The sequence below is a fragment of the Haemaphysalis longicornis genome, unplaced genomic scaffold, assembly GCF_048455015.1.
Source record: "Haemaphysalis longicornis isolate Haplotype H1 unplaced genomic scaffold, Haemaphysalis longicornis Haplotype H1 scaffold_10, whole genome shotgun sequence".
In the NCBI taxonomy this organism is placed as follows: Eukaryota; Metazoa; Arthropoda; class Arachnida; order Ixodida; family Ixodidae; genus Haemaphysalis; species Haemaphysalis longicornis.
Window position 1 is genome coordinate 66,263,884 of NW_027526204.1, and position 12,166 is coordinate 66,276,049.

The 12,166-nt window shown below is 45.4% G+C and overlaps 1 protein-coding gene across 2 annotated transcripts in view; it reads right to left on the reverse strand.

The window, feature by feature from the left end:
* Positions 1 to 952: 952 nt before the first annotated feature.
* Positions 953 to 12,166, reverse strand: part of LOC144158653 (arylsulfatase B-like) — a 36,315-nt gene continuing 25,101 nt past the window's right edge. For both annotated transcript variants that reach the window (XM_077689688.1, XM_077689687.1), the window contains 2 exons: positions 7,216 to 7,404; positions 953 to 3,231 (listed from right to left, as the gene is read on the reverse strand). In XM_077689688.1, the coding sequence (XP_077545814.1) occupies positions 3,103 to 3,231; positions 7,216 to 7,404 (318 nt within the window). In that variant the 3' untranslated portion in view covers positions 953 to 3,102. The remainder of the gene's footprint in view (positions 3,232 to 7,215; positions 7,405 to 12,166) is intronic.

The window sequence follows — 12,166 nt, forward strand, 5'->3', positions numbered from 1 at the left end:
CTAGGCATTGTTGCGATAAGAGCGCCCGTAACGCAGTAAACACTGTGGCACGTGCAGGGGCTATTATATGTGCGGCGTCAACGACATGGTGCCAAAGATGCTTGTCGCCTCTTTTCCGCCTGTTTTACCGCGTCTGTCTGCGACGACCGCTGTTAAAGATAGCCACAAATCACCAACCCGCTGTTTTCCTCAACTTCGCGATCATCAACGAAGTCGAGCCGCACTTCACTCAGAGTACTTTACGGCATAACCAATATTTCGTCCCAGCTACCCTATGTCAGCCTTTTTGTAACGACTGCCCCTAATACTTGTATTCTTACACACTTCCACAGCTGCGCAAAAAGTATGCATTAGAGAGTAAGTAACAGTTGGCAGTTATTGCCTGAGTGACGGACGGCCCAGTGGTAGTACTAAAAATTTCATCTTCTAGCATAAAACAGAAATCACGTACCAACAATCTTTGTTAAAGTTTAGCCTTTGAAAGAATTGTAATACTTGGCGAATGCTTTACTTGCGTGAGAAAAGAATAACCCATTTCGGCTACGTTTTCCGCCGTGAATACGTAATTATAGGAGCTAAAGAAGAAAATGAAAAACGGGCGCTTGCGATCAGTTACGCCAAACGGTGGTGGCGGTGGTGGCACTGCCTTCCCATAGAGCCTGGCTTGCTCCTCAAAAAGAGGAGGCTCTTCTCCGTTGGCTTCGGTGTTATGAAAGCATCACTGGAAATTATGGAAATAATGGAAATAATGCAGCCTACAAAACTTGTAAAATGCGGGAAACTTGTAAAATGCGGGAATAGCGGCTGTTAGAACCCCAAGTAGAGTTGGCACACTGTGCGAGGGGCGTAAGAGAAACGCTGCGCTGCGGAATTCTAAATCCATGGCAATGCATGCACCTGGTGTTAACAAGCAAGATGAAATAAGTGCTCGTGCATTCAAAAGACCCGGCAATTGGTGTTTCAGCAATATTTATTCTGTATCAATACAGTTCAACAGCAGGTGACGTGCAGGTTTTGGCTCATATTTTTAAATATTTGAAGCTTATGTGACAGTCTATACAGACGGCAAGAGGACAATAAGGCGGGGGCATCAATGAATAATCAAATCATTGCGAGGCACCAGGGATAGTGCTTTAGCAATAAGGTAATAACATTATTACAATGGTTTCCTGGTGCCCAAATTGCTTGGTATACATTGCTTAAGCCATACGCGAGAATGTTTAGGACGATCTAAAGAGCCGTATCTGCGGAAGAAAAACTAGAAGTGTAATGATGATTCTTCGGATTTACTGCCAGTAAAGTGCTTCAATGGCGTCACAGGCTTCGAAAATTTATCAAGTTGCAAGTTTAGGGAAAATTTAATTAAAGCGAATTGTAGTCCCTCACATTATACGGCTTGCACTAGGCAGGTATCTCAAAATTCTCGCTGATTACAAAATGAGTCCCCTAACACAATAAGGGCATTTTGTGAGCCCAAGAAAACCTAGTGGAAGACACAACGCCCCAGATACACAAGGCACAGTCTGCTCCAACCTACGAAAATACGGAGTGTACGCTGACGCTCATTCAGCAGGCGTCGGCCTTCTCAACCACCCGCTCTGATCAACCGGCGACGTTTACGCTGTTTGAATATTTCTCGCAAAGTTTTGTATACACTTAAAACTGCCACACTAAGTTCCCGATTGATTCTAGGATTGTTAGCCAAATGTTAGCCAAACGTTAGCAATGTTAGCCCATAAGCAGAACACCCACGTCGATGGGATGAAATGATTTTGAATGATATATCTCGCCACATGAGTAGGATTTGAACATATCATTACTTACGCGAATCTCTGACCTCCGAAGTTACGTTGCTGGATTGGCGATCTTTTTCACGGTTTGTATATTTGGTAAGAGTAATATATAAATGCTATCCTCGCCGGCTTAAAGTGTTCACAGTTTGTGATCAGATTCCAGTTAACTGCGTTTTGTTCAGTAAACCGGTAAATACATATGACCAAGCTTAACACTGAAAGTTTTGCTAACTTAACGTGAATACATGCACAACCATTTTTCGCCGACTGTTATGCGCAGCGCAACATGCCAGGATTGCAGTTTGGCTAAAACATTGGGACGAATGTAACGAAATGTTAGATCAGACACAAACGTCTGTTTTGCGCCTTCCAGGCCAACAGCACATCTTCGACAGCAGCCACAAAACTGCAACGCGGTATTCACTTGCCTCATTGATGCTCTTTTGTGGCAACTCCCGTATTGACTTACTCTAATATAAAGTACAGAAAGCTTTGGCAGCGGGAACGGTCTTTCTCTCGCGCAAATAAAGTTCCAGACACCCTGCCAAAAAACAATTGAAACTGCCAATAGTACCGGTCTTTTAACATCTAATGCGCTTTGGTATTACGGTAAACCAGTGCCTTAGCTGTTTCTTTATTCCATTTTAGGCGGCCTTCGGGATTTGGAATCAGTTGCCGGGGATGACAAACCTCGCAGTTCCAGTCTGAAACCCATGCCCAACATCTCACTTAACTACTTGGTGTGGTACCGCATGTTGTGGGGCTATTTTGTACAGCATTTTAAGAGTAGAGAAAATACGCGTGAGTTTCTGTGCACGAGCTGTTTCCTTTGTACTAGCCTTGTCTTTGAACACAGTTTCTCTACTGTTAAAAGATGGTGTGGCCTTGATGTTCTTATTGCTCAACTTTTTCATACCACTAATAGAATTACAATTTCCTGATTACCTATTGATGGATTAAACAAAACACTTAAAGCGAATAAGTCCTATTCACTAGTACAGATTTCTTTTGGGATGGACGACCATATCACATTCACACTAGACACATTGGGAACCTCGTGCATTGCGCAGGAGAACGGAATCCCGTTGGTTGTTAAGCAGGCTAGGAATCCGATACAAACGTCACTGTAGCACTAATCTGAGTCTTCTCGCTCCAGGTATTATGTCGTGAATTCGGCCACTTGGTCGCACCTTTCTCCGAACGATGCACAGTATCGCCAACACAAGCACTCGACACCCACACCACCCATTTTCTCGATACCATGCGCCCTAACATCACCACACAAGTGAGCATCTAACGAAGTCTTCTCTCACTCAATCCAAGGTGCCCAGGTTCCGTTGTGGTTGCCTGGATGCGAGGCAGGGTCCGTCGGTGGATTGAGGGGGAAAACAACTTGCGCTTTAAACTCTTCCAGCGTCTTGTTCATCGACTCAAGCAACTGAAAACAAAACGGCGTGATTTTGTCAACAGGACACAAACACTCCAGCCAAACTGCGGCAACGTTTATGCCTCACATCAGGTAACCTTTTTGCAAAGAGATGTGTGCGTTGGCACCACGAGTTTGTATTAAGGGCTATTAGGTTGTGGCTTATTTCCTCAGTTCTCTTTTGCCCTGCGTTGGTCTCTCTAATCCTACACACCCAAAAGAAATAAAACCCAAGAAAACAGATCGTCACATAAGCTTGACTAACTAAAACAATCATAACGTAAGCCACACAAGACAACTAACAGCCATCATTCAATCCACCCCGAATAGAAACTTGACAAAAAATATTAAATATTCGTCGTAATAACATTAACGGCTATTGGCAGTGAGAAGATTGAGTGGCACCCCGTGGCTTTGACGTAAGCTTAGCGACTCGCGCCGCTGTCGTCTGCTTGTCAGAGGCAGCATGGCCTGCGCTACAAATCGCCCGTTTTGACGCTCTAGTGCATTAAAAAGCGCATTTCCAGCTATCCATTAATTTTGCCAGCTCCTGAAATCTGAATAATTTTAAGCTGTATCCCACACACGGTTGCAATACACGAAGAGAGAGACCAATTGTCATCAGAAAACCTGAAAGATGATCGTGTGTAACTCGTCCTTTCTAGCTTACATGCGAGGTTCAGTGCTCAGAGCACCCCAATAAGCATTCAAAACGCGTAGGCTCCCCTAACGCATTTTTGAGATGCTCTTATGAAAGCTCAAAAGACTCAGAAGCAGCGTGTCCCTAAACGAGCAGCGGACAGCAGGAAACAAAACTGCTTTCTGCTATTTCTTTCGTAGTTGTTGACTTGTATGGGATGAATCATGTTTCTGTGCCTTACGCTTAGTTTTTCTTCACCGTCACAAAGCGTTTGGTGATGTTTGGCACGAGCGCAAAGTTCATATGGATGCTTTCTTGCGGCTGAAAGTCCTACAGTACTTTCTTCAGGAATTGGCTTTCGTAATGGCTGCGTTCAAGAAGGTGTATATCTGCCCCGTGCTTTCTTTATTCACATGTAAATGCAATGAGAATCATTTGTGTCGGTCGTCTGCGCCCACGAAATGGCGCAGACGACGCTGTTCAGAGTACCCGAAGGCGGATTTTGGACCCAGAAAGTCTCGCGTAACCACTGGTATCTTAACAAATTCCATCACAATCGGAACAGTCAAGACATGATTACGCTGTTACAGTAATCGTACATTCGCTAACGAACCCAATAAATAGAATACGTCCCAGTTTTCTGCATGGCAAGAATCTAAATCGATGAGTATGTCCACTCCAAGCAGCTCTTTATTGTTTTTTAACCCCTTCAGGCGTAAAGAAAAAAAAATCTAGGCCTCCTCAGGATGACCTTTCATGAACTGAAGAAAATTTCTCTTACTCTCTTGTCCCAGAATAAGAAGAACGCCTTCTAATCGTCTAGGAATTACTGTAAAGAAAGTTTTCTCGTGCTCTTCTTTCTCTTCTTAGGCGCAGTTTTACTGTAACGCATATCTGAATATTGGGAAGATCTGGCTGTGGGAAACGTGCCGAAATATTCCTCCATGTAGGAAAGAACAGTGTTACTGTAATTGTACCGTACACGTGGCTCGTTTTGCTTAATAAGCCTCTGTACTGGTGAGAAGTCTGCTATAAAACCAGCAGGCGCCGATACACACAGTACGCTTTTTTAAAGTCAACCTAAATCATTTGCGTCCCATAGTGCATGTCGGCATACTTTCATGCCATGAAAATGTAAAGCGGTGTGATACAGTACTTTAGAGCCTTCGGCAATGTTGCAAAACTGTTTACGTTTTCGCTGTTGTCGGTTATTAGACTCTGGCAGTTGTTTGTTAGAAAGACTACTGAATAGAAAAGCTGAAGCCTAGCTCCGACTCCTTGGGCTCCGCACAGGACCAGCTTCGCAGAAATGGGGCTGCGCTGGCAATGTGTCTTCCGGAGCGGTATCACAAACTATAGTTGATATCACGCGTTAAGCTAGTGAACGCAATATTGAGTATTTTATTATGATGAAAAGTTGCGCATGCACAGTATCTGGTACGGCAAATCATCAAAAGTCAACCGAGTGCAAAGAAACCGCAAGGAGAGCGAGCCCGAGTGAAGCTGGCGACAAATACGAGAATCCCTACGCCGACGTTACGGAGACCCGCTTCGCAGCGACGCCCTTGGTCGCGCTCACGGGCAATTCCGAAAAACAAAAACGCGGAAAAACCGTGGTCGCCCTCAAGAACTGTGTGTGGCATAGCTAGAACGTTGCTCATAATCCATTACTACTAACGATGTAGAGATGGGCACAATTAGCCTTACAAAAGTAATTTCTTCGGACGGCGCGCTAGCCGGTGCTGTAGTTCTTCCGGAAGCCTGTAGGACGCCATTCTAGACACTGATATAACATAAATCGGCAACTTGAGGTTAGGGAGAGTGTCGTCTTAGACGATGGTAAGGTGTCTTACACTGGGCGTTGGACACCGTACAAAAGAAATTAAACAGCCGCACCTGCTTAACGGAACTTATCGTAATTATAACTGCTAGAGTAATTTGTAAATACATCACATGCACAGTGACAGGAAAGTGAATGATAAGCGATAAAGCCCTCAGGAACGCACACATTGGTATTTACTCATGGCGGTGTACGAACCACGCACAGCCTTCTGCGTACACCAGCCATCCACTCAGAAACTTACTTTACCTTGGGGATTCCCCAAAATCTGGTCGATTAGCCCTCTCCAACTCTAGTACGGAGGAGTACTCATGACTTCTCTCAAAACAAGTAACTCAAATGTTGTTACTATTCCTTTGAGCTCACCAGGGTGCCGTGAATAGCTAGTATGCAACGATGAATCAAAGGGGGCAGCGCGCCGAAACAGTGACACACAAAGGGCGAATGGCAGAACACGTCGTTGACTACAACCTGAAGTTGTCAGTGATGTGTCCTGTCACTGTCCTTTTATGCGACTTTGGTTCTATGTGCTGTAAATTTTATTTAAGATGCTTTTGAGGAGTTAGTCTCCTCAATTGCCTTGATGCTCCCACTAAGCCCATAGCCTTCCAACTTCAACAGCTGCAGTGAACTAGGGTGGAGCTCGGAAACCGTACAAATCTGTGTTGCTACCGTCACTTAGAATGTTTTATGCATATAAGGAATATAACGACACTTCCAAGCAGCTACAGCCTCTGCACTGGGAACAAGGCGCATGTCCTAGACAGTAGAAAAAGAATATCCCGCCGAAGCCGTCATTGCATGACATGCTAATTAGTTAACCCTAAAATAAGCCAGAATGAGAAGAGCTCAAGGATACACATTTGTGTACAGACATTTTGGCAAATACATGCATGCATGGGCCCCACACAACAGGATTTTAACATCTAAGCTGTATAGAAAATCGTTGTTTTTCGTGTCCGTAATTAAAAATACAAAGCAAATGCCGAGCGTACCTACTTAAGGAGATTGGCCGAGAATGTGGAGCATGCCCACTAGATGGACAGGATAAGATTGGCCAAAACGAGCACACCCACTAAGAGAGATTGGCCGAGATTGGCAAAAAAACAATTCCAGCGTCTCCTTAATCGTGGCAACACTTTCTCGGAACTAGAAAGACTCCAGCGTTCGCTGAAAATACCGGCAAGACTTGCTCGGAACGAGAAAGACATGTTATAGCGTACGCAACTCGAAGGTGACGTCACTGTTCAAAGATCGTCGCTTCCAAAAAATGAAAGAAGCACACGCAGCCACAATTATGGACTAAAGGACGTTGCGGCGGTGACGGAGAAGCAAATCGGTTGCAATGGTGGACCTAATGAAACCTCCGTGATTGTTGTGAAGGTTGCGTGCCGCTCCGGTACCTTCAAGTATCACGCGCTAGTGTGAGCTCCCTTAATTTTTTTATTACTGCTCCCTTTCGAAGCCCCCAAAGTTACGCATTGTTACCCCTCTCGTCACCTCGTCAAAGGCGTACCTCTTTGTGCGTGGATGCCAGGTTGTTGCATTCACAGGGGTCCTCGTAAAGGTCAAACAGGAACACCTTGTTCGGTGACTCGAAGTGCGTGTCGTCAGCACAGACCCTGTTCGGACACGCAACCGCCGCGTTGACCCTCCAGTCTGAGGCAAAACCCAGGTCGTCGGTACCGTATAGGGTCCGCAGTACCTGCACCATAACCAAAACACACCCTTTCATTTATAGAGACACGCGCCAAGGCGAATCCGTAAGATGCTGAAGCAAAATACTAGATTTGGCGACAAACTGTCTAATAGCGTCTAGGACTACACTATATACCCTGTCTTCCACATAAACTGGCGTTATTCCTTCGTAACGTATTTCCCTCAACGAACGTTAGAAGGCTCCAACGCTGGAGGAGAGTCGATAACGTGTTGTTTGACACGTGTTACTTCCCAATGATGGAAGGTCTAGCAATTCAGTGCGACTGCTAAGCAGGATCGCATAAAGGATTTATATCAGCTGGAAGACAAAATGAAGTGCCTAGTTATAATTTAAGAGAATGTACATATTGACCTCACATGCATCTACATATATGTGCCCGTATTGGCACGTTAAGTACAATCGTTTTGGATGACTAGTTGTTGCTTTTGCCACCCTTATTCCATGGCGACGAAGCTGTGAGGAGTACCAGTTCCGCTTCCTTCTTTCCATTACGTTTGAATAAAATGCTCTTCGTGAGCTACTCGGCAATTCCCCTTAAAATTTCTGGACGCGCTTCGTCATCGTTCGCATTTTCTTTCCTACTATGACTTTGTGTTGCTCCGCCTTGCCATAGTGGTTACATATGATTCTGTGGATACAGTACGTCAACTGTCACCGCCGCGCAAGCATGAGATATAGATGGAGGTTCGGACACAACGGCTACGGAAGTCGCGTGATGACGGCTGTTCAACGCATGGGGCTTTCGGCTCTCACATGTTCATTACTGTGGCACCTATACACAGAGGGCGTTCCTTATGCGCCGCGGCGAGAAAGCTTTACTTTTGCATTACCACCCCGAACAAATTGTTTTAATTGCTGCTGTTCAGTTGCCGACAAACATTTTTCAGAGGTTGCTGTTAAGAAATTACTGAGCTACATTTTGCAGTGGCATAGTATCCGTAATCTCATCGATATCATCAGTTTCTCCGACTAGCCGAAGAGTCCTGTTCCAGGGGCAAAAATTTTTTAAACCAGCGGTAAGCGCTCTGCATAACCGAACTAACGACTCTACTCCAGATGAAACGGCTAAGTGGATCGTGTTTTCCAGCGGGCATGGAAGTTCTGATTTTGTGAATATTCTTCTTCAAATACAGATAATATGCCCGTACACATTTCATCTCAAAGTCTGTGCGCGACGGCTAGAAGGCACCCGCTTAAGTTTCTGATGTGTTCAGTTTGCATTTACAGCTTCCCTAGAATAGCTACTAGGGGCCCTTAATACGTTGCCCGGCGTGTATCACAGGCATCCCAAAAGTTATGAGATGTCATCGACGTTGTGCAGAATGATCTGTAATGAATGTCACTAAAACGCAGCATTGAAGTCGTAGTTTTTTGTAGTGCTCAGTTGTAGACTTTTAGACCGAACATAGCTCGATATTGCTCAATAAACACTTTTATATAATAAAGACGAACGATTTGTCTTTGAAATCGTGTCGACCTGCAAACTTGGTTAACAGGCAGAGATACTATGCGGGCAACGACACATCAATAGACGTTCGAACTCACCCCTGAAAGGCTGGGATGGAGTAGTTCAACCAATCCAAGCTTGGTGAGCCACACACGATTTGAAGTCGCGCAAATAAAACAGCTCAAAATAAGTTGCTAATTGCAGTGTATACGAAGCAGTGCTCTACGAATATTGTAGAGCTTGAAAAAAATTCTACTAAGCATGAAGCAAGATCCTTCTTTTATACGAAGGTTAGTGCTCCCTCACGCTAGTTGTAGGTACGAAGTTGCCTAATGTTATGTTTCCCGGCCCTAGCTACTGAAGAAATTGTTCCAGTAGTTTCCTGAATTAAACGTACACTGTTGGGAGTTTACCGCAAATGTGAAGGTTTAATCATCGGAAGGTAGTTATTACGCTAATCGATCCGAAAGCGTGATATATATTGTGTTTTGTCTTTTTGTTTCGGATAAGCTTGGCTCTACTTAAGCTTCCAGCGCAAGACCCCGGTGTTTTGGAAATATTTTATTTTTGTAGCGGTTTTACCTCTCTTCGTGTGAACGCCCTTGTAAGCCGGGTATTTTCACTTACCTGTTTGCTGAACAGCACATCCAAAGTGTTTTGTAACTCAATAGACGCTGGTATACACCCTTATGGGGTATGTTTTGCTTGAATGCAGCTTTGCCTATCTTCTTCCGCGCCGATCTTGGCACATATAACCCGTAGCCTTCGTATAAGTAGTTTGAAAAGGTAAAAGCACATCCAAAGTGTTTTGTAACTCCAGAGGCGTTGGTATACACCCGTATGGGGTATGTTTTGCTTGAATGCAGCGTTGGGTAAGGTCTTGCGCGCCGATCTTGGCACATATTATCCGTAGCCTTCGTTTAAGTAGTTTAAAAGGTCCTGATATATATATATATATATATATATATATATATATATATATATATATATATATATATAGAATAAGGATGGCCAGTCAAGAAAACCTCGAAAAGCAAAGGGGGGAATGCGGAAGGTCACAGAAACAGATGCGGAAATTTTTAGCCAGAAAGAGAGTGATGAAAAATGCCTGCCGGGTGGAATCTGAATCCACGTCCTCCAGAATACCGGTCTGACGCGATGGCCACTACTCTACCGGCGAGGCTGTTTCCCCACAACTTTCTCGGGTATTTATGTTGAGGTATTTTTTGTTTCCTGCACTTGGGTGTGGTAGCCAGCTCCACTCGGACTACTCGGGGGGAAGGGGACCTTCTTGTTAACCTCCGGGCCGTGACTCGAGTGTCTGCGACATGTCGACAGTGGTCGAACAGCGTTGAACCCTCTTAGGCTACCTTTGGAACCAAGGCTGCCGGAACAGAGGCCCTCGCTAAGCATGTAGCGAATCGGAAATGGGAAATGAAGGGCTGCGTGAATTAAGACAGAATAAGGGTTGGTAGTCAAGGAAACCTCGGGAAGCAAAGGGGGAATGCAGTAGGTCGTACAAAGAAATGTAGAATTTTTTGAGTCAGAAAGATAGTCATGAAAAATGCCATCCGGGTGGGATCAAGCCCACGACCTCCAGAATACCGGTTTGGTGCAATGACCACTACGCTACAGGCGGGGCTGCTTCCCCACCATTTTCTCGGGTATTTATGTTGAGGTATTTGTTGACGGTTGCTCTCCGCAAGCGGAGAGCAACCGTCGACCGAAAGGCCACCGGAGAGCGGCACACCTGTTATATGCGGAGCGCGCCCGAAGGACAGGATACCGCGAAAAGAGAGAGTACTGCACATGCGCAGCACCACGCGCAGCGCCGCCCACCAGCGTAGTGAGAGCGCGCTGGGCCGCACACGCTCTCACCTGGGCATGCGCCGGTGCCAGTGCATCTGCCGCGGTTATGACGCAACACAATCCAACACAATCCACTTTAATTCAATCCAATCCAAATCCCATTCAATCCAATCGAATCCAAGCCAAGCCAAGCCAATCCCGTCCAATCCAATCCAATGCCCCTCGCGAGAGTGTTGGCTATCGGGAGGAGAGGGGGAGAGTGGCTGCGGACAACGGACGCACGCGGACAACAACGGACGCACGCAGGAAGGACAGGGCCGCCGACAAGAGATGCTCTGAGCGTCGCATCTAAAAGGAAAGACTACTTCGAAACAACCTAGAAAAATTAACTTTCTAGGAGGGCAGAATGCCCGTGGTGTTTAAGGACGACATTGCACAGGTAGAGCATAAGCTTGAACTTATCGACGAAGAACGGTACCGCGGTGCCCTAGTACACGCGACAGCTGAGCAATGGGTAGTAGGTGAGAAGTCCACAAAGCGTGCGCTCAGAATAGAAAAAGCACATGCACGACGCCATCCGATCAAGGACATAACTTACAAAGGAAAAATAAGGGCAGAAAAGAGTGAAATCGATAACGCTTTTTACAAGTGTTACCGAGCACTGTTCGCTCTTAATGCTGTGGACGCAGAAAGCTCCAAGCGGGATTTCGTCGATGCGCTGCCTCGTTTGGAAGATGATATGAAGTACTGGCTTGAACGACCTATTTCGGAAGACGAAGTGAAATGTGCTATTGAAAGCTTTACCCCGGGAAAGTGGCCGGGGCCGGGTGGGTTAAGCGCTGCTTTTTAAAAGACGTTTAAATGCGAAATGGTACCTGTGCTAACGAAGATGTTTAATGTAGCGTATGATATCAAAACACTGCCCCCTTCATATTCCACGTCCCACACAGTCCTCATTCCTAAGACAGCTGAACCGGAGAAACATAAACTTGTCAAGTCGTACCGCCCAATATCATTACAAACGTTTGCTCGAAAATATTTATGAAAGTTCTGGCACAAAGGCTTCAAAGTGTTGTACAACGAATATTACGTCCACATCACACGTGCGGAATTAATGGTCGCAATATTTTTACAAATATCCATAAAGCAAGGTGTGTCCTCGAGTGCTGCGACGCCCTGCACACGGGGGTGGCAGTCCTGCAGATTGACTTGGAAAAAGCGTTTGATTGTGTCTCACATGAGATATTGTTTTGCATTTTGGACCATGTGAACGTAGGATTCCTTATTGAAGAGGGCGTTGCCATGGCGTACCGCAATGATACTACGCGGATGATCGTGAACAAAAAGTTGGGAGCCCCAATTGAAGTGCAGCGTTCGAAGCGCCAGGGCGGCTCCCTCAGCCCCCTATTGTTTTGCATATACATCAAAGCCCTGTGTATGAGTATTATCAGAAATAGTATCATTGAAGGTTTCTGAGTGTATGAGTCGGAA